The following is a 23,285-nucleotide window of genomic DNA, read 5'->3' on the forward strand; positions in this document are numbered from 1 at the left end:
GACCCTCATCAGGAGAGAACTGCTGCAGTCACGTGTCCTTTGACTCTGGGATTAGACTTTTGCATTCAGTACAATATGTAAGCAATGCAAAAAACTACGATCAAAAGTATAAAATCAAACATGGAAATTCATTGTCTGCCTTGAGCCCTTTTAGTGTGTGTAATGTTACACTGATTCTACAAGGCCACGTCTTGTTTACACAATGACTTGCCTTTGGCTTTGCCCACCACCTGTGTGAAACCTTGTTATCAGAAACTCGGAGACTGTAGTATCCATATAGTCATGCGCTTGTATATACTGCCACCTACTGGGCATATGTGTGAACATGAGAAATTGTAATAATTAGTAGGTTATGTCGTGAGTAATCTGGGGTGGAACCCAGGGGTGGCAATCCCAAGTAACGGAAACCAAAAAAATACAATTTTTACATCGTTTTATCAGCATCCATCACATCTTCTTTTTCTTCTTCTCCTTGGTTCCAGGTATACATCCACATCCATGCTACAGCCTTCATTTCACAATTAAATGTTCAGTTTGTCTGATAAACCTCTTGAGGTACGTTTAGAATGCTACTACTTTTATCCACTGTGAACTTGCCTCCACTCTCCTCTCAATCTCCCTATAACAGACTTTACATTACATATTAAGGGCACACAGTGTTGCACAGTTGTCCTGAAATTCCAGGTTGGGGACTTAAACTCCTTGACCCCTGTGTGATGGTGAACCCCTTTCCATTTATTTGGACCTAGCCACATATATGATAAAGTTGGAAGAGGCAGCATCTGGGATGTTGCATCGTAGCTATGTAGTGAGTACATAGCCTTATGGGTTGATGGTAAACCTACGGAAGCTTTGAGAGGTCAGGCATTCATACATTTTATTTACTTCGTTTCCCTGTGATAACGAGTTAATTAAGTTGTTCTTTTTATGTATACTTAAGTCCTTATCTCGAAAAAGATAAGGCCAAAAAGACTCCCTAAATAGTCACACAGACTCACTTGAATTGGCGGCACTAGGACCATGTTTTGCCAAGTCGTTGGTTGTGTAAGAAAGTGTAGATTGCAGAGTCATAGATGGATGTCTTGGCTGTAAGCATGGCTAGGATAATAGAGACAATTTACCGGTGTTGTGGACACACTAATATCAATGTCTCTGGTTAAAAGGAGGTCGGAACCATAACTGCTGTTGGTAAATAAAAGGCTATTTCGTCTGGGTGATTACGCAGAAAACTAAATATATCTACAACAACAACCTCGTTTGAGAAGGTAAGTGTTTGCATTAGAATTACAAGTTATCACTAGCTCTAGCTACCTTGCTAACTTGCGAAGGTTATTAAGCCAGGCTAAGCAAGCTAAGCTGTTCTAGTATCATTTATGTAATAGCGATTGCAAAGGATACATTTGCTCCCAGCACTGGTGTTTGCTAGCCACAACTACAATTTAGTACATGTAATCATGTTTCACAAAAGCCAAGCTTGGCTAGCTTAAGTGTGGGCTCAGATCTTAGAATTCCTACTTGAGACTGTCATAAATAATTACTAACAGTGTCATTGCCCCATTAGTAAAGTGAGTAAGAACAGTTGGTCCTGCACTGACTTGCAATTCACATTGGTCTCTTATTCTGGCCCTAGCTACTAAGCTAGATGAAGTTCAGATTTTAACGCGCCAACCCGTCAAAACAATGTGTCGGTACTCGATGTTGCCCAGGCAGCGTATTTGACACTGCTGCTGAAGTGCTGTTTTTAACATTGACTCCAGCACATAAAGTTCACTGCCTAATATAGCAGGATGACCCCCTGTTCCACTGTTATGACGGTTGGTGGGTAAACAAAAAGGTAACTAGCGGCAGCGTTCCTATAGAACTTGTAGTTTGGGTCTCAGTCAGTGTGCTGTAAAGGACTATGGTTTAATTAGGGTGATTTGACATACTCCCTCTTCTCTCTGTTTCCCCCAGTTCCAGCCATGGTGGTGAACAGCTACTGTGAGGCCAGTGCCTCAGTGTCGGAAGCCTGGGTGGACAATGGCTTCTCCCCATGCTTCTACTTCACCCTAGTTCCCACTGTGCTGCTCACTGTCTCCTTCTTCTTCGGCACCTTCCACTGCGTCTTCTACCAGCGCTATGGGACGGATATGGAGCCCAAGTTTGTGCCGCGCTCTGGTCTCTACGGCCTGCAGCTGGCTATATCCGCCCTGCTCCTGCTCCAGTACCTGGGGGGCGTTGTGTGGCGTGCGGCTGTTGGAGAAGAGCTCCCTGGCTACGTGGTGCTGTATGGCTGCCTCTCTGCGCTGGGCTGGGCCTGCGCGGTGGCCCTGCTCAGGCTGGAGAGGCGCAGGGTGCTGGTGAGGGACCAGACCAGAGGCCACAGCTTCCTCCTGCTGCTCTTCTGGGCTGTGGCCTTCTCAGCTGAGAACCTGGCCTTCGTCTCCTATTCCAGCCCACATTGGTGGTGGGGTCTGGAGGACCAGCAGAAGCAGGTGAATGAGAAGATCTGACCCTTAAAGCTAAGGGGACCAAAACGTGTTTGGGTGTTTTCATGTGAAAGTAGATTCACATGTGAAAACTAGACTTCCTGTGGCATATCGAGTGACTACATTAGCAAGGATTGTTCCATTGGGCTTGCCCTCAGTATCAGCATGCCGACCTTTGATATTTGGAAATCGCCAAATTGCTTTTTGCTCCATTCTTTAAAAGAACAATTATAGGGCAGGGCTGTCATGCTTCAGACCATGACATGGCAGGATAAGAGATGAGTAATAGCATGAGTAAGTAGAAGGAGTAAGAGACTAAATTTGCTGAATCATTCTTCCAGTCACTCCGTCACTGTAGCCGCTCCCCCAAATAAATTTGCTTGGAACTGAACCAGAAATCTGCTCCTGCAAGGGAAGTAGGCCTAATCATAATGACAGAATACTGGAATAATAATAGAACATAAAATTGAATGTGGGCTTGGAGGTTAATAGCGGTCATGCCTTACAAATATACATATTTAGTATCCATTAACTTTTTCAAAAATGACATTTCAAATGGACATTTTCTAGTTAGCATGCTCTTAGTATAATACAAATGTTAGGACTACACATACAACAAATAAAGAGCATTGTTGTTTAACTCCTGATCACCACCATTACACACATTTTTAGGGATCCAACAACTTCTAAACATACTAAACTATTTAAAAACTTGCGTCGCCTCACCTCAGGTGGAGTTTGGTCTCTGGCTGGTGCGCTACATCGGCACCGGAACCCTCTTCTTCCTGGGCCTGAAGGCTCCAGGGCTGCCTCGAAAGCCTTACATGCTCCTCATCAACGAAGACGAACGGGATGTGGAGCACAGCCAGGTAAACACCCACCCACCATAGTGGGTTTCAGTGTTTCAGTGTTTGCGTGTACTGTGTAGTAGGTGTCACAACTGGCTCAAGGCCGTGGCAAAAAAGGGAGTCCACATGACAGGGTTGAAAGAGTTAATTTCACTCAGACTGATGGAGTCTGGAGTTACCACAATCCATGGCTGACCATAATCCAAATATGTGTTGTGTCCATGACCAGTTTAGGAGATGTGTGTATGAGATATCAACGGGTGGGTCTGTTGAAAGGTGTGACGGAAAACTAAGCCAAAGTTCACAAACTAGACCCCAAAATCCTCAGCTGGTTATGCTGGGCAGGTCTGGTGGGTTGGCTGGCCGGCTGGCTGGCTTGCTTGCTCGCTGGCTCTCAGAAAGGTGGGCAGAAAAAGCCCTCTGCCCAGGTGCAAGGAATCAGACTCGGATGACCTCCATGGCCCTCCAATCCCTATCCTGTGAAAAAAAGACCAGAACTAGGAGGATGTCACATAAGCCATAGACCTACACTTCTAACAGCCCTGTCTGTGTGTCTCCAGCCTCTTCTGGGTGGGGCAGAAGAGTCCCAGTCGACGTGGCAGGGCTTCAGTCAGAAGGTGCGTCTCCTGATGCCCTACATGTGGCCCCGGAACAACATCCTCCTGCAGCTGCTGGTGCTGCTCTGTCTGGGCCTACTGGCCATTGAGAGGGTCATCAATGTGTTTGTGCCTATTTACTACAAGAACATAGGTGAGGTGACTCCACATGCATGTACTGTACGCGAGCACCCCTCTCCTGTTTCATCTGGATGCTTCTCCTTCCTGACCCTCGGTCTCACGTCTGACTGTCGCTGTTTTTTGTCTTCTCGGCCCCTCTCTCTCCCTTCAGTAACCGAGCTGACGGATGGAAGCAGCTGGAGGAGGTTGGCCAGTACTGTTGGGATATATGTCCTGCTGAAGTTCATGCAAGGCGGAGGGGCAGGTGAGCGTCGCTACTCGGACGCTTCTCCTGTCATTCTCCAATTCTGCGCATCAGTCGCAGTCTTGTTTTGTCTCATTTCGCTCCGGATGTTCGTTTTGACTTCATTTCTCCTCTCTCCCCTTCCCTCTCTCCCCTTCCCTCCCACCCCCTCCCCCCTCAGGCGCGTCAGGGTTCGTCAGCAACTTACGCTCCTTCCTGTGGATCCGGGTGCAGCAGTACACCAACCGCGTGGTGCAGGTGCGCCTGTTCGACCACCTCCACTCGCTGTCCCTGCGCTGGCACCTGGGCCGGCGCACCGGAGACGTCCTGAGGAGCATCGACCGCGGCACCTCCTCCATCAACAGCCTCCTCAGGTGAGCCGCGCCCCCTTCCCGACGCGAGCCCGTGAGCGTGGCCCGCGCGCGTGCGGCTCTTTGCCAGAAACTGACTTGCGTCTCCTTCCACAGCTACATCGTATTCAGCATCTTACCCACCATCGCCGACATCGTCATCTCCATCATCTACTTCATCACGTACTTCAACGCCTGGTTTGGCCTCATCGTGTTCGTCTGCATGTTCCTCTACCTTAGTGAGTATCGCTCCCCCTACAAAGACACAGCATGTCCCAGCATGCAAAGGCTGTATGTATGAAAAGATTCTTACGATCGACATATCTCCATAGCCTTGACCATCATCATCACTGAATGGAGGACCAAGTACAGGCGAGACATGAACACCCAGGACAACAACGCCAAGTCGAAAGCCGTGGACTCTCTGCTCAACTTTGAAACGGTACTTTGACTCTTCCCCCGAACGCCCGTTTTTTCTTTGCTTCTCGTCTCCATCCCCGAAATGTTGCCATGTGAATTCAATGCATATCCGTGTCCCTCCCACCAGGTGAAGTATTACAACGCGGAGCATTACGAGGTGAGCCGCTTCGAGGACGCCATCTTGCAATACCAGGCGTCCGAATGGAAGACCCAAGCGTCCTTGGCCTTGCTGAACCAGTCGCAGAACCTCATTATCGGGTCAGGACTTCTGGCAGGTTCTCTGCTCTGTGCTTACTTTGTCACAGAGGGAAAGTTTCAGGTACAGAACACAGATCATCCCGTTTATCTCGCCAGGATCTGATCTTACTCTGTTCCCTTATCTCTCCCACAATTCCGTCTGTAAAAGCTACCTTCTGTATTATACATTAAATCCATCTTTTTTGATTTATATCTCAGGTTGGAGACTTTGTTCTCTTTGGTACCTATATAATCCAGCTGTACACACCTCTCAACTGGTTTGGAACCTACTACAGGTAAGGGACACAGGAAGGGGGTTATGCTGAGGTTATGAGATGGTGCCTTGGGAACTAGGTTACCTAGATTTGCCACTTTTTATGCATTTATCACAGAATGATCCAGAACTCCTTCATTGACATGGAAAGCATGTTCAAGCTCTTCAAAGAGGAAGAGGAGGTAAGACCATCGTCAAGGACCCCATTTTCTGTCCTGATATTGACTTATTATTGATTCACACCTTGGGTACTGCACTTGACAAAGTGTACTGTTGTTAAAGTGTTATTCTGTTCTTGATTGCTGTGTAGGTGAAAGATAATGTCAATGCCGGGAACCTTCTCTTCCAACTGGGGAAGGTGGAGTTTGAGAATGTTTACTTCAGTTACACTGACGGGTAGGTCACCATGGCGTCATTCTGAAAGAATGTTGTTCAGTCAGATAAAAATCAAGGCTTAAAATGCAGTTTGCTTTTGTTTGTCTCTGTCCATCTAAAGGAAGGAGATTCTTAAGGATGTATCGTTCACGGTTCAGCCTGGTCAGACTGTTGCACTGGTAAGTGGAGGAGTATTGTGGAGATGTACCGGAGGCAGTTCCTATTGTGTGCATGTAGTTGTGACATCATCGTCATTGTTGTTATGACATGTCTAGGTCGGACAGTCAGGATCGGGCAAGAGCACCATTATTCGCCTGCTCTTCCGTTTCTATGACGTCCAAGGAGGCTGTATCCGTATTGACGGCCAGGACATCTCAAAGGTGAGCGTTATTTGATGTTTTAAAGCAGTGTTGGGACTCCCCGGTAGCTCACCATTTAGGGCGCGTATCAGGTGGGGTAGAAGGCCCCGATGCAGCAGCCCCGGGGTTCAAATCCATCTCGCGCCATTTCTGCATGCCTTCCCTCTCTCCCCTACGTTTCCCCGTTCAGCTCAACTGTTTCTGTCGGATAAAGCAGAAAAAAAGGCCAAAAATAGATAATTTATTTTGAAGAAAAAGTAGTCTTGGGTGTTTGCGTGGATCGTGACGGCTCCTATGCCGTTCTCTCGCCCCCAGGTCAAGCAGACGTCCCTGCGGGCCCACATCGGGGTGGTGCCCCAGGACACGGTCCTCTTCAACAACAACATCCGAGACAACATCCGCTACGGCCGAATCTCAGCCAGCGACCAGGAAGTAGAGGAGGCCGCCATCGCCGCCGACATCCACGACAAGATCATAGGATTCCCAGAGGGTAGGGCAGAATGCCACGCTACATCTGCCCGGCGAGGAGGAGCGGCTTGGTGAGCCGTGTGGCTTTAGCGTAAGTCTGTCTTCATGTCTACTCCCGTAGGGTACGACACTCCGGTGGGGGAGCGAGGGCTGAAGCTGAGTGGGGGAGAGAAGCAGAGAGTGGCCATCGCCAGGACCATCCTCAAGGCACCTCAGATCGTCCTGCTGGATGAGGTCACTTTTGACATTGGAAGAAGGTTCACGTTTCGCAAACGTTAAGACTTGACTTGTTTTCAAGACGTCCTCTTAATTGCGATGCTGTGTCTCGATTCAGGCCACATCTGCCCTCGATACGCAGACGGAACGCAACATCCAGGCCTCGCTGGCCAAAGTGTGTGCCAATAGGACCACAATCGTTGTGGCTCACAGGTAAGGGACAGATGGGACTCATGTGTTGTGGAACCCTTTTGCATTCAGACTTAATGTAATCGGATTTTAATTTCCTGTGGTTCTGTTTGTTCAGGCTGTCTACCATCATTGGAGCAGACCAGATTCTCGTTGTGAGAGAGGGTGTAATTGCTGAACGGGGACGGTGAGTCAGACCAGAACGCCATTCATTCGACGAAGCTCAATGTACAGTTTGTTTGTTTGGTGTGTTGTTGGTTTTATGTTTATAACTATAATGTCTGGAAACTGTCCTACCTCCCTCAGGCATGATGAGCTGCTGGACAAGGGGGGCCTTTATTCAGACATGTGGATGAGGCAGCAGCAAGCACAGGACTCAGACTCTTCCTCAGACACCGAGTCCAAAGACCGGAAATCAGAGAAACTACAGCCCCCATCATCCTCTGCTGGACACGGGAATCACTAAGTAGAATCATATTCTAGTGTCAATAATATATATATATATATTATATAGAATGACATGGGGGACATTTCGGGGTTATAGAAGAAGGTGCTAAGGGACTAAAAATACATTTTTTCTTCTTCTTTGCACTTTAAGTTGTCGGCTATGGAGCTGTGTTTTAGAACCTATTTATTTAGCATTTTATGTTGTTCATAAGGGTGTGACGTATGACTAAAGACAATTTTACAACACTGAAATCTAGAATGGTAACCACCTTGTCTCAATTTAGAGTACTACGGAAAGGGAAGGGCAAACGGATCGGTACATACCCTTAAATTCAGGTATAGACGCAGTGTAACAGGGACAATGATCGTTTTGGTGGCACATGCTCACCACGTCCTTTGCAATATAATGTTGACATCATAATATTGAGACAGGTTGAATGTTTCATCAGGCAATCAATACAATACTAATTTTATTCAACTGATTTATGATGAGAACATGAGGTTTAAGAACTTGAACCAAGTAGTGAGGTGAGATGCTACACTTGTTTGAATATTCTCATGTCTGTCTTTGCTGCTAATACTGTTATGTTTGCATTTGAATGTGTAGTATGAGATGCCATGAATACTGACTGTATATAAACAATAAGCTTTCCTGTTCAATATTAAGGCAATGGGGTTTGTGAATAAGATATATGTTCATAATAACCAGCATCCCGTCGCAGCCATACTGTACCGAAATGTCATCATAAGAAGGGAACATGTTAGATATAAAGACGAACGTTTTTAAAGAATGTGAAATTCTTTGTGAAGTTCATACCATTTTGGCAGTTGTCCTCAGCATGTCGATGTGCCCTAATGTCATGGACCGGTAGTCTGACAGGGACTGTTGGCAACCAGTTATGAATCAAACGACAATAATCGAAGCTCTTGTAAATGTTGACGTTGTGATACCAAAGACGGTAAGTTGTGTTATCAAAACTAGAACATTATCCATACCTTGATTTGTAAATATATTTTCAGTTTGGTTGTTTCTATAATAAATGTCCAAAATTTACTTTGTGCTTATTTAGATTTTTATATTATGATTTGATACACATGTCAACAATATTACCCATTATCAATTCATTGTCCAAAAAACTTAGGCCTACATTTCATATATTTGTCAGCACCATGAATACGGGTTAGATTTGTAAATATAGTGAATTTTAGCTGTTGTTTGTTTTTTTCTATTATAAACTCCCAAAATGTACTTTGTGTTTATTTTTATTTTATTGATTCGTGATTATGACAATACAGTCAGATATGGTCATGGAATGGCCCAGTACATTCTGTGAAACTAGAGATGTTGCGTAACTGTCCATTGGTCTGGTTGGGATTTGTCAAGGAGTAGGGTGCTACTAGCTTAGTAGCCTGACTGGGACCAGGCGCTGCCTATACAGTAGACCACATACATTTATATTCTAAATAGGTAGATAGCCAGCTAATGTTGAGCCGAGAGCATGGATTTCGACGAGTTGTTCGATGAACGAACATTTACGTTTTCCGATTTCCAGGAATTTACGGTATGTATTACCGACTACTACTAAGATTACTACTGTAGTTAACGTCGTAGCTAGCTAGCTAGCCAGCCCCAGTAGTTAAAACGCGCCACACTCCCCACCTTGCGAGCTAGCTTTGTTCAACACTGGTTAAATCTGACTTCGTTTGTAATAACAAGTATAACAAATGTCAAAATACGTATTACTAGACAGCTAGCAACAATTGTGGGCCAGCTAATTATGGTAAACGTTAGCTAGCCTGCTTATTTGTAATGTTAAGAAGTTGCCTAGCCAGCCAAGCTAATGTCACAAGGCCTTCTTTCCGCCCCTCTCAAGAAAAACATTGTTGTAGCTACTGTAGACTAGCTGTTTACTAACTTCAACTTAAGTTAGGAATCATCAGCTAGCTCGCAAACAGATCGACTATTTAGAAGCATACATCTGTTGATTCGACGCCTTGACACCTTTGTAGTTATGTTAACCGAAAATAAATATATGTGGGCTTATTTTACAGTTTCTTCCTGGACACCAAAAGCTGTCAGAACGGGTGCGGAAGCGATTGTATTATGGTTTAGATCAAGACGTCTCTCTTGATTCCCTCTCCTGTCCTGTTACAGGTTAGCTTTTGTTTTATGCGAATTTGTACTTTTAGTAGTTTTCATCAGAGCTATAGTAACAACACATACAAAATAATGTTTTAGATATTGCCGTGGAACTTCTCCAGAAGTCTGCCCCTAGCCCCATCCGCAAGCTGCAGAAGAAATATGCTGCTCATGTTGCAAGGTATGTTGGCACCGTCAGTGAGATCAGGCTATCCATGAACAACTTATGAATAAAGAGTGCATCATTCTAGGTCACTAAAGCCTATTTGGTTGACATTGCAGGGAGGCATGCATCTCTCCGTGTGCAATGATGCTGGCCCTGGTGTACATTGAAAGGCTGAGACACAGAAACCCTGAATACTTGCAAAAGATCTCATCCTCCGACCTCTTTCTGATTTCCATGGTATGTGTGTCAGAGGTCATGGGTCGTTGGAATTAGGTCACGTGAGGTGTTATTTTTGTCCTTCTCAGAAAGTGCATTGGTGACACCTCACTTTAAGAAGCTCCATCGAAAGCCTCTGTGGATGGATAAACACTATAAAAAGTGACCTTTTGACCTTTGCCACTAATTCATGTTGACCGTATTTTCCAGATGGTTGCCAGCAAATATTTGTACGACGAAGGCGAGGACGAGGAGGTTTTCAACGACGAGTGGGGGACAGCAGGGAAATTGGATGTCCAGACTGTCAATGCCCTTGAGATGAATTTCCTCAATGCTATTGTAAGCAACACGGTTCCAGTAATGCAGTAATGCATGGCCCTTGCGTGTAAAAATAGAACATCTTCCTGACCCAACACGCCCTCATCCTTCTGCCCTGATGTGTTCGCAGGAGTGGAGCCTCTTCACCGAGCCCAGTGACTTCTTTGACATCCTGAGTCAACTAGAAACAAGGTTGGTGAAAAACATTATGTAAGGGGATCATCTTACTTGGTGCTGTTCAGTCCCGGTGTATTTAATCGTTTGGACATCGTCAGTTGCGAGTTTACATAAAGGGATTGTGTGTGTGTGTGTGTGTGTGTGTCAGGTGGTTTGTTTGTTTTGATATCAGTCTATTCTGGGTGAATCTGTATATCATAGTTTCTCATCTTTGTGCTAACTTTGGCCTGTTGTAACCCTAGCATTGCAGAGAGGCAGGGGATGAAACGAGGCTGGTTCACCTACACTGACCTCTGTGTGCTGCTGGAACAGTCGGCATGGCGAAAGGCCCTGACAGCCATCTACCTGCACTTCACCAAGGTGAGAGGGCGCAGGGTCAAAGGGGAATCTTCAGTTAGCTTCCCAAACCCCTTTAATTTGACTAAAAAGTAGCGTAAACACAGAAGATAAAGAACTGCATTTTTGGACTAACGTCTTGACTATTCCTAGGTTGCCTGCATGCTGGGGCTGGTGTACCTGACCAGCGTAGCTGCTCTCATGGCTACCAGTGCTGTTCTGCAGCAGCTCAGCATCCCAAGGAACCACCAGAGCCTGGCCCCCGTCAGCCCAGTCCACTTCCAGCCTCCCATTCCCCCTCCAGCCCTCTCACTCGATACCCCAGCCCCTCCAGTTCCCCCTGCCTCAAACAGCCGCTACTGTGGCCCAGGAAACGACAGCCAGAACCGCCAGCCAGCTTCCCTCAATGACCAAAACCACAGCAAACCTCCATCCACCTCTGTTCTGTGTTTATGGGGCTCCCTCCTCACCTCCCTGGGTAACATTCACCCACGTCCCCAGCCAGATACCACCCACACCTGGGCTTCCTCCTCTCTGCACTGCCTCTCTTGCATGGGTAGGCATCTGGATCTGGTATGTGGAATACGGAATACCTCTGACCTCCTTGCACCTCACACTGGCTTCTCTGTAGCTTGGCTGGCCCCCTCTCTCTTCAGTGTTGCTGTCCCAGGACTGGATCCCCTACACGGGGACATAGGCCCTCTTCAACTTGGTCACCGCTGTCCTCAGTCCATGTTGCCCCTAGACAAAACCCAGGCTCTCATAATGCCCAGCTAGAGACCTTGAAATTCTGACAGCCGCCCTGTGATTAAATGAAACCAGTTCATTTTACACACAGTGCACCCCCATGCAGTCGACCTACTGGTTTATTATGTACATTTTTATCCAAATACAGTGTACAGGTCTCAAAGTAACATTTTGTACAGGAGTTAGATGACAGATGTAATGTAAATAAGAAACATGCCATTGAGTTTGTTGGCTCAACCTCGATTTTACATTTTTATAGGCGATTTTGTAGCCTCTTTGGTAGAACTGGGAGGTGCTTGAGGTTTAGATGGTTGGAATCTGATACCCAATATTTCCGGTTTGGTAAAACACTGGGCATGCCTGTAACCATGTTGTTCCTACCTGAGTTTGCGATGGTCAAAAGAAAGTCTTTTGAAAAATATATTGTTTTTGCGAATTGCTCCTCTTCTAAGGCTTTGAGTTTGATTGGGATAAAAATATATATATCTACTTAGGGCGATTGAACTGTTGAATGTGAATGTTGATCAGCGAGTTGTTTGGTTTGAGGCAATAGCATGTTGATGTGTTTACAGAAAGTCTCGAAACAAGGGATCAAGAAGGGAACCAACTAGTTTACTTTGGAGTGGAGTTTCATTCATAACACCTTTTATTGTCTTTCAAATTCATCATAAGGATTATATCATTTTTGGTGTTTTTTAATAGGCCTCAGAGGTCCTCTGCTGAGTTAAGTATTGCTTTGTTGAAGGCAAAACAAGCGCCCCTATACTCTGTGTAGCTGCCACTCCTCTGCACAGTTAGAACCAGCTGCCTTCAAACTCCTCATGATAGTTATAAGGTGAAGATCCCAAACGATTTATTACTATCATTGAGGCTGCTTCGTTTTTAACTTGCAGATATAGGTCATTTCACCTTTTCATTTTCAGTTTGTGTCTCATAATACTTTCATGTTTTCATGCTTCGTTATACAACCTAACACTTTGAAGCACTTCCATATTGCACATTAACGTTCCTCAACATAACCTTTGGAAAAGGGAGGGTTGACTGCTGAGTCACTCCACCATTATTTTGCTCTGAGCTTCAAGGCTACTTTGTGCTTTGCTCATTATTATACATGAGTGAACATTTAAAGTAGGGAATTGTGGTGTTTGTACATTTTGTCTGAATTTACATTTACATATTTGAAACTAAGTTGGTCCCCAGGACAAGTTTGGACGGTGTTAAATTGCCAAAAGCACCTAAAACGTTCAACAGAATTTACATTTTCATTGCACTTTCCGGCTAATTTCTGTTAAAGGAAAAAAGAAAAGAAACAAATCCATGAAAATATAGACCCTTTTTCAAATGCTTAACCTAATAAAAGTTTGATTTCCACCTGCTGTCATACTAATCTGTGTCTGTCACCCTGATCCACTCTGCAATGCAGCCACATGTGAACACATGCATACAGTATCAGTATTCTGTTTACATAAACATCCCAGATATATTTGTATACTAGTCAAGCATGCATGTGGATTGCTAGGGAGTTGAATAATGCATCTGCTATTCAGACACTGCCAACATTTAGCAACAACCAACGTGTTCTGCCTGTTTCCTGTTGTTGCTGCTGCTCTGAATCTCAACTCTGACACTGAGGAAGGGAGTGGAGTTAAAGCAGAAAACCATACAGCAGGGTTACACCCGAGCACTGTAAGATGAGGCAGTGGTGAGACTGTTATGTTCATAAGCGGCATCAGAGCTCAGCTCTGCAGCTCACCCTTGTCCTTTGAAAGTGCAGTATTACACGTTGCACAACATGTTCACTTTCCCCAATCTCAAACCTTTAATCATTTGATATATTGAATCATTTGGATATGGTGACAAGTCAAACTACAACTACTTTGGTAGCAAAACAGAGCTTTAAAAATCCAGCAGCAGTTTGTGTGGCCTTGGTCCCGCCCCTTTGACAGTGTGCCAGCCTACCCCTGTCCGCTTGTCCGGCTGCATACCGCTTGAGATTCCTGCTCCTAATATAGACTGAACTGCTGCGTGGGAAACGTTGAGAGGGGCTTGTATGAAAGAAGAACGGTCGTGAGTTGAGTGTTGTGGATCCAACCTTTAAGGCCACATGCTGCAACAATGCAACCAGCTCCCATTCAGGTAGGTCATGGAACACTGCCCTAGATTTGAGATGGCAGTGGTGTGTGTTTGTGTGTGATCCGAGGGCTACTGCAGTTGTACACCAACGATATTTCCCAGCCTTGCTCAAATGTATAATAAGACCACCTCTTGTTATCTGTTGCGTAGGTTCCATTTAGAGGGAAGCGTGTGACCAGGAATGCAGGTGAAATCATTTGTGATTGTTTGCGTGTGTGTCTGTGTTTGGCTCTAAGCACAGCTGCTTACTAAATCCAATCATTCATGAGGCTTGAGAATAATATCTTCTCTTAGACCCCAATGCCGAGGTGTACATGAACTTCATGAAGAGTCACTGCTGCTATGATGCCATTCCAACCAGCTGCAAACTGGTCATATTTGATATCACACTACAAGTAAGGCCATGGGGATGGCTTGTCATTGATTGTTTATTTGATCTCCTGAGGTTTGTAATAAACTTCCTGGTTTATCACTATATGTTGAGACAGAGTTCATCGCATCTGAGCCCACGGTCCAAACATTGAACTTGAATTGAACCGTGTCTGCAGGTCAAGAAGGCTTTTTTCGCCCTAGTGGCCAATGGTTTGAGAGCTGCCCCTCTCTGGGACAACAAGTTGCAAAGATTTGTGGGTAAGGGAATGGCGTTGTCTGAATAATATATACAATAACATCTTGAAAATGATCTGTTGTTGTAAAAGCTTTGGTTATCCTGTCAGGTATGCTCACCATCACAGATTTCATCAACATTCTCCATCGCTACTACAAATCCCCAATGGTATGTATACTTATGTGCCTCCTCTCTATACCTGCTACATTTGTTTACTGCGGGATGCTTATCTGTATGTTTGTATCCTGGATACAAAGTATTTTAACCACAAACACATTAATATGTATTTACAGCTTACTTAACCTCTTCACAGGTTCAAATCTATGAGCTGGAGTGTCATAAGATTGAGACATGGAGAGGTGATTCATTAACAAATAAATAAATTCCAAAGAGCTAATAATACAAATATGATGTTGTCCTCAATGTACATGCACCCTGACTCTCGTGTGTGTGTGTGTGTGTGTGTGTGTGTGTGTGTGTGTGTGTGTGTGTGTGTGTGTGTGTGTGTGCGCGTGTGGGTGGGTGGGTGGGTGTGTGTGTGGGTGGGTGTGTCCAGATGTCTATCTACAGTGCTCCACTCAATGTCTCATCAGCATCACCCCTGAAGCCAGGTGAATATATTACTTACTACAATATTTAATCCTTGCAGACCCAGTGACAGAAAGTTAGTCCTGATATTTGTAATAAGTTTTGGAAAAAAAGTGTTTTTCATTTCTTGAGAAGAAATTGTGTCAATACTGTATAACAACGCATGATGTAATGTCTAACCAGATATACATTCAACTTTCTCCTCTACAGCCTCTTTGATGCTATTTATTCCCTACTGAGGCACAAGATACACAGATTGCCAGTCATTGACCCAGAATCTGGCAATGTCTTACACATTCTGACCCACAAGAGAATCCTTAAGTTCCTCTATATATTTGTGAGAAAGCAATTTTATTGTCAAACGTTGTCTTTGCAATTTCTGTGTTGAACAGCTAAAACATTCTAACAATTGAATACACGTGAATAAGAGAACCTATGATGTCTCCTGTGTGATTGGTTTTACTCTGCCAAGGAAGGGATGATCCCCAAACCTCGTTTCCTACAGAAGACGATACGGGAGGTTGGGATTGGAACATTCCAGAACGTTGCCACAGTTCTGCAGACTGCCACAGTCTATGATGCCCTGTCTGTGTTCGTAGAGAGGAGGGTGTCTGCACTGCCTGTGGTTGATGAACAAGGTACACCCACCCACCCACCACTGCTGAGAGACACACCAAATAACAACATCAGGGACATAGTGCACATCTAGTTCATATTGCACAGTGTGACGTTTAGGCTGTAAATGTTATATTGCTCTTCTCCCTCAGGCAAAGTGGTGGCACTCTATTCCAGATTTGATGTGATTGTGAGTACATCATAGCAGCATCTACAGTCAGACAGCGTCCTGTCATTGGGGTGCCTAACTTGACCGATGTGTGCCTTTCTCCCTCCCTCTCCTCCTGGGGCAGAACCTGGCAGCTCAGAAGTCGTACAACAACCTGAACATGAGCATGCAGGAGGCCGTCCGCAGACGCTCTTGTTACGTGGAGGGCGTGATCAAGTGCTACCCCAACGAGACCCTGGACACCGTCATCAACCGCATTGTCAAGGCAGAGGTAAACGTCCTCGCTTCCTCCTTCCCCCGTGGGGGGGGGGGTCCACCTCACGGTGTTTCTCGCTGTTTCGTGCGAAACTCTTAATCCCGTATTTCCCTCGCCGCCCACCCCCCAGGTCCATCGGCTGGTCCTGGTGGATAGAGGGGACGTGGTGAGAGGCATCATCTCCCTGTCTGACCTGCTGCAGGGCTTGGTCTTAACTCCGGCAGGCATCGATGCCCTTCTGTCTTAGCACCATCAGTTGGAGATACATGCCTCCCCTTTCCACCAACTCCTACCCCCCTGTGCGTCTTCATCTCTACTATTATACTAAAACTCACTGACTGTCTTGAAGAAACACTCCTTTAACTTCAACAGCTGCATCCCATGGCCCTGACTGACTTTGGCTACCAGTGTGTTCCCTGGATCGACAGTATCTTTAAGTATAAATTCCAAGATTAAGAATTGACAGTGGTAAATTGCATTGGCATTGTTTTTTGTTTGTTATTTTGTGTATTGCAGATATTACAAGTCAAGTAAAATGAGAGAACTAGTAGATGAACAATATGAGTATAATTGTTGGAGAAAAGTCCGGTCATCGATATATATCCTTGTGTTTATTGGCTCCGACTTTTGTAGTTGTATCAGTTCTATGAAACAATTGTATGTTGTTGTATTTGATCAAATTGATCATCGAGTTTTTGTTACTCAACATTTTATCGTTTCTATATAAAAAAAAATCTTAAACTTTCAAGTTTCTGTTTACTCATTACAGTAATGCACATTTGATTGTATACTAGTAGTACCCATTTTACCCAATAGATGTCCTCAGCGAATCTCACATAATACTCTGTTAAAGGCCGTAAACAAGGAAACACGTGACATGCCTTTTTTTTAATGCATGACGGACAACGGGCCTACGGAGATCCACACGCCCATCGTACCCCGTGATCTCCGAAACAACATAACAAAGTAGGGAAAAGATGGCGAGCAGAGAGGAGGCAAGACGCCCCTCTATTACCTCCTCATCGGTTGCCCTCGAGGCCTTGTTCCCAGCTGGAGGTTCGGAACAAGCATGCGGTGATGGGAATCCCGAGCTAATTCGTTTGAGGGACCGTCTTCAAGACTGGCTATTGCAGTATGAGCACTTGCTCTTGTGGGCGCAGAGGCTTCTTGTTTGGGAGAGGCCGTTGTACAGCATCTTTGTTGCCCTCACACTGAACACCTTGTTCTGGTAAGTTAGATGGTCATGGCTAACTAACGATGGACCTGGCAAACTACAATTCTGTGCAAATTCTGTGCATTCGAGTGTCTTTAGTCACCTTATCTAGCAACGGTTAGTCTTAGCTAATGCTAGCTAGTTAGCTAAGTCACTGAACGGTAATCCAACAGAGGATTGGGTAACGACGTTATACCAACTTGCTAAAAAGATACATAGCTCTTAGATAACACGTCAAATTGATCAGATTTTCGTAGTGAAATCTACTATCCAATGCCAACAAGCAATATTAGCTTTCTATTTTGCTAATCACCGCTGACTTGTGGTTGTAACTAACTTGGACCTAATTGCTAGCTAGCTGTCAGCACCTTTTAATGATCAGTGGGAAAGGCCCTTGCACCACTAGAGGCAGAAGCCAAGATTGGTCTCTGGTCTTTAACCTGTTTATCTAACACCTACAGGCTCTTATCCTCCACATCCCTGCGGCCTCTTTTCCTACTGAGTGTGTCTCTCTTGGGACTCATGCTACTGGAGAGATGGAAGCACAAGTTACCACTTGTCCGAGGTTCCTACTACCTACTGATTCATTAGCCTCAGTTGCAGTCACCTCAAGTTTCAGAAATGTATACCATCATGAATGTTTTGGATCAAATGTAACTATATATTTTGTTATTGTTTTAACCTAAAATCTCCCTTGGCTCTCTTCAATTACAGTCCAAATCCCAGAGCCAGAACCCAGCCCAATAGAAAGGTAAACGACTTCACAACTTGAATATATTTAACTCCATGATATAGATGTACCTAATACTAAACTTCACTTCCCATAAAGCCATTCATCTAGTTTGCTCATGATAGTGGTCTGACACGCTCCTTCTTTCCCCCTTAGAGAGACCATGGCTGTCCACCCACGCCTGCTCAGCATCCCTGAGCTTAGCCACCATCTGGCAGAGAGCTTCCTCACATGTAGCCTGTACATCCAGGAGATGATGCAGTACAAGCGTCAGAACCACGGCAAGGTATCAAATGTACACTCATCGACTCATGTATTATGTGAACCTTCCGGCAACCCTTTTCTGAATTTCGGATTATGATTGTCATTGTCTTCCGTTATACTCTGGCAGACATGCACACCGCACGCGTTTTCGTCCCTTTGATTCCATAATCCAGTTGTTCAAAGATCTGTTGATGTCAGTGTTTCTCTCTCTCTCCCCCAGTTCTGTGTGATGATGTGTTCAGGAAGCTTTGTGTTGGCTGTGGTCGGCCATTACATACCAGGAATCATGATCTCCTACATTATTGGTAAGCTGACTCATAACATCTTCCAATAAGCGTGTGTCGATAAAGATTAGCCCTGATACAAACCTATCTTTTTTTCAATCTCTGAAACCCAAGTAAGCTTGACGTGTGTATGTGTGTACATTTACTGGTAAGAGTGTGTGTTGTGTTACCTGATCCGTTCCTCTCTCATGCACTCAGTGTTGAGCGTGCTGCTGTGGCCCCTGGTGGTGTACCATGAGCTGATCCAGAGGATGTACACAGGCCTGGAGCCCATCTTCATGAAGCTGGACTACAGCATGAAAGGCGGAACGCAGCACCGCAAACACGATAAGTGGAGTGAGTGTGTGGGCTGTTTACGCGTGCCAGCGTCCGTGATCCGGTGTTGATGAGAAAAGCAACACTACCGTTCGGAGCTGGGAAACTGGGAAAATATCTTGATTGGATTTCTTTTTGGTTTTATATTGGCTGGTTATTTGGTATCCCGCGTGTCGTCCTTATAGCTGTGACTGAATACTGAATGTCCTTGTTGCCCTGGAAACCATTTCCCCTCCACTTAGTGTCCTTGAAGTGACTTCTGATTCAGATTTTCAGATCAGTAGATACCTCTTGGCACGGATGTCCAACGTGTGCGTTTGTGTGTTGCAGAGGTGAAAAAGCAGGCGGAGGAGGGCGATGAGCCCCAGGCTGAGACCGAGAGCGACAGTGAGGAGGAGCTGTCCTGCTTTGCCCCCACGGTGAGCCAACCATGCTGCACTAGGGGCCATGTGTGTGTGTGTGTGTGTGTGTGTGACTAGAGGCTGAAGTACGGCTAGCGTTCTGTGTAAGGAGGGGAAATTAAATAAATCGTGATGTAGTTAGCGAGAGTTCTTGTGACTGAGGGCTTGATGTGGAAAGGCTGCTTTAGTCGAACACTTCTTGAACAAGGCTATTTAGTAATTAGCTGTGTTATAAAAACAATGAACAAAATGGTTTAATTTGAGCTTTATCCAGAGCGTGTTCGGCCTCATAGGGTGACTCCACACCCTATACCCTTCACAAAATAATGGCGTCTTTTTCATCGGTCAGGTGGACGTGAAGACCACAGCCTTGGCAATGGCCATCACGGACTCTGAGCTGTCTGACGAGGAGGCGTCCATCTTGGAGAGTGGAGGTTTTTCTGTGTCCAGAGCCACCACCCCTCAACTCACAGACGTCTCTGAAGGTATTCCAACACTTGGAAGCTTGTACTAGTTATCCAGACCAGCCTTTCTCGATGCTGGTCCTTGGAATCCCTGGTCCTTCACGTTTTGAGATGTTTCCCTCTTCCAACACACCTGATTCAAATGAATGGTCGTTAACAGGCTTCTGCATAACTAGTTAACGACCCATTCATTTGATTTAGGTGTGTTGGAGCAGAGAAACATCTAAAACATGCAGGACAGGGGGTCCCTGAGGACCACTGTTGAAGACTTCTGGTTCAGACCGTCACAGACTATACCACAAAAAGAGATATGCATCCTATTGTATTTCAAAGTATTGGATTACATCAAGGTGTTTCATGGTCATTCATATTTTAACATTCGTTGTGTATTTCCCAGACCTGGATCAGCAGAGCGTGCACAGTGACCCTGAGGAGGCCTTCCTGAGGGACCTGCCTGAGTTCCCCTCCGTGGACGAGTTCCCCTCCATCGAACACAGCCTTCTCCACTTCCCGCTGCGGGCCTCGGGCCAGGCTCCCGGGGACGGGGCCCAGGGAGAGCCCTCCGAGGGGGAGGCCTTGAGTCCGGCCAGCCTCCTCTTCCAGCACCTGGCCTCGCCGCTTCACTTTGTTAACACGCACTTCAACGGACACGGGCGGCCACCGGGGGGGGACCAGGGGACGCCGGCGGAGCGGAAGGAGGCGGCATCCGCCCAGGGCCCCCGGCGCTCTCTGGAAGCCCTGAGTGAGGAGATAGTGAGTACGGCCATCTCCACCGTGGTGCAGAACACTCTCTCCGCCCTGCTGCGCTCCACCGAGGCCAGCGAAGGTCCCTCCATGGAAGAGTTCCTGCCTGCCGAGACGCTGCCCAACGCCCTGGACAGCCCGCCACCCGCCGAAGCCAGCCAGGAGACCCTGGAGGACGAGGTTGCCACGGAGACCAGGGAGGAAGAGATGCAGGACGACACTCTGGTACCGACCGAGGAAGAGGACTTTGAGCTCCTGGACCAAAGTGAACTGGAACTGATGGACGAAGGGCTGGGTCTCAGTCCTGACGGACAGGGATTGGAGGGAGAAGCCTTGCCCAGGAACACGCCCCCGTCTCCCCAACACCAACAGGAGTCCTAGCTTTCTCATCGTTGCCCATCCCCCATGTATGTTTTATTTGTACATGTAGATATACATACATATACATATATACTTCTTCCAAGGGTTGGTGGTTTAATAGCAGTTGGTTTGTGATTTGTTTTTGTGAGGGGTTAGCATCACCGTGGATTATTCTGCGCCTGCACATCTATATCATGTCAGTAGTGATTGAGCCTGGGCACTGTACGGCACCTGCATGGGAGAGGGCTCGTACAGCTTGTAGACCAAGGGAACAAGCCGTCAGCGCTGGGTCAGTCACCTGCCGCTGTTTGCGTTCCGGTTCTCCACCCTCTCACTTTAGACCTCAGCGGAAGGATGGAGAACCCCCGACGCAGTGCCAGTTATGTCTCTGCTCAGAAGTTCTGCATCACCCAACACCCATCTAGGAGATGGTTAGCAGATGTTGCAGGAGTTGAAGGAGAAAGACAAAAGGTTTCGTTTATATGATATCTCCTAATATATGATAAATTATTTAATTTAACAGACCGTATAAGGAAACCTGTGTTTGGGCGAGGGGGGGGGGGGCGTCTGATAACAACATATGCATTGATCGTGCTATATTCTAGACAGCAGTTTTATTGTGAAGTAACGAACGCATATGTTATTTAGACGTTGTAAAACCTCAACAACTCTTCTCAAAGTCATTCATTCAAAGGTCTTGGCATATGTCATGCTACTTTACAACTTTCTGATTTGCTGACACTTCTAATAAATGGTTTTAGGAAAAAGATTATTTTGTTTCAGTCTTCACCCAAATGTTTTGACACAATGCCTTCCTAATTTGGACATTTTATTTCTGACACATTGGTTGTAGTTTTATCCACATCAGTTTGTTCTTGAATCGTATGATTGTTAGTTTTGACTTGGAAACCTAAATGCCTTTGCATTCCTGGGTGTTCATTTAAGAATGCATCACAGCCCGCACAAGGTATATATATATATATATATATATATATATATATATATATATATATATATGATGACGCAGTACCATAGTAATTTGTTTTGTTTTCTGTAAGGAGGTCAAGCTCCCTAATCCCCCACCAAATAATGAGTTGTTTGTACATGTAGACTTGCTCTGTATCAGTACGTATACACAAATAAATGGATTGTGATTTTTGTACCAGAAACACCAGAAACAGCTCTGATCATGGAAATATGCAGAATTGTACCGCTTATTAAAACCTTAAGAATGTTACTTTTTTTTTTTATTCAATTGTGTTTTCACTGGAAAGCCCACATAACAACTGCTAGGAGGCCTTTTATAATGTGATTTCAAACCAGAGAGTGGTCCTTGCATAGCACTTTTCCATTGACTAATGTGTTGTCTCAACCCTAGATGGCTAAGAATTGGTTGCATTAACCCCATGTTACATTGCTTTAAGGCGGATCTGTATTTGCTCAGCTGTACCACAAGGCCAGCCTTCTTGCTGCCTGTGCCTGTCTGCATTCTATACTCAGGGGTGGTTTGTACGTATTGTTGGTGCAATGAAGCATCATGACATGGCAAATAAAATCGTTTGTAGTGGTATGTGAAATAGACAAGACTTGTACATTCAGTAACCACCTCTCCCCCAATCCCAAGTTGTCCTAGTGCACTGTATTGTAAAATATCACAACAAACCTTTTCCTAGTCAGGTCCTTCAGAGCACTTGTGTACAGTTGAAAATGCAAGAATAATTTGTATATTGCAGCATGTATAAACAATGCATTCAAAGGTGAAATGAGGGGTGCTTTCCTTTAGATTAATGTTAGTCCAAAGTAACAGAGGATGTTGGTTAACTTGACAAGGCTTATCGTTTGGTTACATAAACTGACGCAGAGAAAGGGAGCAAGGTCTTGTATTTGTAGCAAACAAGCATGCAATTTTTGGTTGCAGCTTAGATGACAGTGAGACCAGAATTCATAGGACACTAAATTGTTTTAAGGAAATATTTGATTTTGATGTACTTATTTCAAAAGTGATTTCTGCAAATAATCTCCTTGTAACTTACTATATAAAAACAAGTTGTGAAATCTATTTTTTTGCGTGATTTACTTTACCAAGTGTTCTTGTGTTATAATTCTGTGTATTATGTTTACAGCTTAAACTATAAAAGTACCTGGAAAATGTTAAATAGGAATCCATTTTCAAAATATTCCTTAATGAGAAATTACTTACCACTAGAGCTTCTATATAAACAAGAATCAAAAATACATTTAAAAACGAGATTTCTTGTCATTTGAACATTGACACAAAGCAACTCTTGTACAGGAAAATAAAATAACTGAAACAACAGGATGCAATGAGACTGAAATGTATCTTCTGTTCCCTTTCATCTTCCTCCGCCTCGGTGAGAAGAGATTATTCTTCACGCTGCAGCCATAATGGGGGCTCTCCTGTGGAGGTCCA

The 23,285-nt window shown here is 45.1% G+C and overlaps 4 protein-coding genes across 4 annotated transcripts; all 4 read left to right on the plus strand.

Annotated features, from left to right (window-relative positions):
- Positions 1-1,044: 1,044 nt before the first annotated feature.
- abcb6a (ATP-binding cassette, sub-family B (MDR/TAP), member 6a) lies at positions 1,045-8,867 on the plus strand. The gene is made up of 19 exons (XM_047030523.1): positions 1,045-1,265; positions 1,954-2,474; positions 3,200-3,337; positions 3,877-4,066; positions 4,205-4,297; positions 4,458-4,650; positions 4,744-4,865; positions 4,959-5,068; positions 5,174-5,365; positions 5,503-5,579; positions 5,676-5,739; positions 5,868-5,953; positions 6,054-6,111; positions 6,208-6,312; positions 6,607-6,781; positions 6,881-6,993; positions 7,094-7,188; positions 7,283-7,351; positions 7,471-8,867. The coding sequence occupies exons 2-19, from the start codon at positions 1,962-1,964 to the stop codon at positions 7,628-7,630; spliced, it is 2,553 nt and encodes an 850-aa protein (XP_046886479.1). The 5' UTR covers positions 1,045-1,265; positions 1,954-1,961; the 3' UTR covers positions 7,631-8,867.
- A 95-nt stretch (positions 8,868-8,962) lies between these two features.
- Positions 8,963-13,082, plus strand: cnppd1 (cyclin Pas1/PHO80 domain containing 1). The gene is made up of 8 exons (XM_047030524.1): positions 8,963-9,173; positions 9,664-9,766; positions 9,851-9,932; positions 10,034-10,154; positions 10,344-10,472; positions 10,582-10,643; positions 10,871-10,988; positions 11,118-13,082. The coding sequence occupies exons 1-8, from the start codon at positions 9,111-9,113 to the stop codon at positions 11,739-11,741; spliced, it is 1,302 nt and encodes a 433-aa protein (XP_046886480.1). The 5' UTR covers positions 8,963-9,110; the 3' UTR covers positions 11,742-13,082.
- A 96-nt stretch (positions 13,083-13,178) lies between these two features.
- prkag3a (protein kinase, AMP-activated, gamma 3a non-catalytic subunit) lies at positions 13,179-16,819 on the plus strand. The gene is made up of 12 exons (XM_047030525.1): positions 13,179-13,847; positions 13,995-14,031; positions 14,139-14,239; positions 14,393-14,474; positions 14,561-14,619; positions 14,765-14,810; positions 15,008-15,062; positions 15,250-15,376; positions 15,512-15,677; positions 15,807-15,844; positions 15,948-16,094; positions 16,210-16,819. The coding sequence occupies exons 1-12, from the start codon at positions 13,827-13,829 to the stop codon at positions 16,324-16,326; spliced, it is 996 nt and encodes a 331-aa protein (XP_046886481.1). The 5' UTR covers positions 13,179-13,826; the 3' UTR covers positions 16,327-16,819.
- A 162-nt stretch (positions 16,820-16,981) lies between these two features.
- Positions 16,982-22,913, plus strand: retreg2 (reticulophagy regulator family member 2). The gene is made up of 9 exons (XM_047031136.1): positions 16,982-17,307; positions 17,754-17,857; positions 18,007-18,043; positions 18,179-18,308; positions 18,507-18,591; positions 18,769-18,906; positions 19,216-19,304; positions 19,636-19,771; positions 20,148-22,913. Exons 1-9 carry the CDS (start codon positions 17,057-17,059, stop codon positions 20,873-20,875), a joined length of 1,698 nt encoding a protein of 565 aa, XP_046887092.1. The 5' UTR covers positions 16,982-17,056; the 3' UTR covers positions 20,876-22,913.
- The last annotated feature ends 372 nt before the right edge of the window (positions 22,914-23,285 follow it).

Source organism: Hypomesus transpacificus, chromosome 12 (genome assembly GCF_021917145.1).
Source record: "Hypomesus transpacificus isolate Combined female chromosome 12, fHypTra1, whole genome shotgun sequence".
Taxonomy (NCBI): domain Eukaryota; kingdom Metazoa; phylum Chordata; class Actinopteri; order Osmeriformes; family Osmeridae; genus Hypomesus; species Hypomesus transpacificus.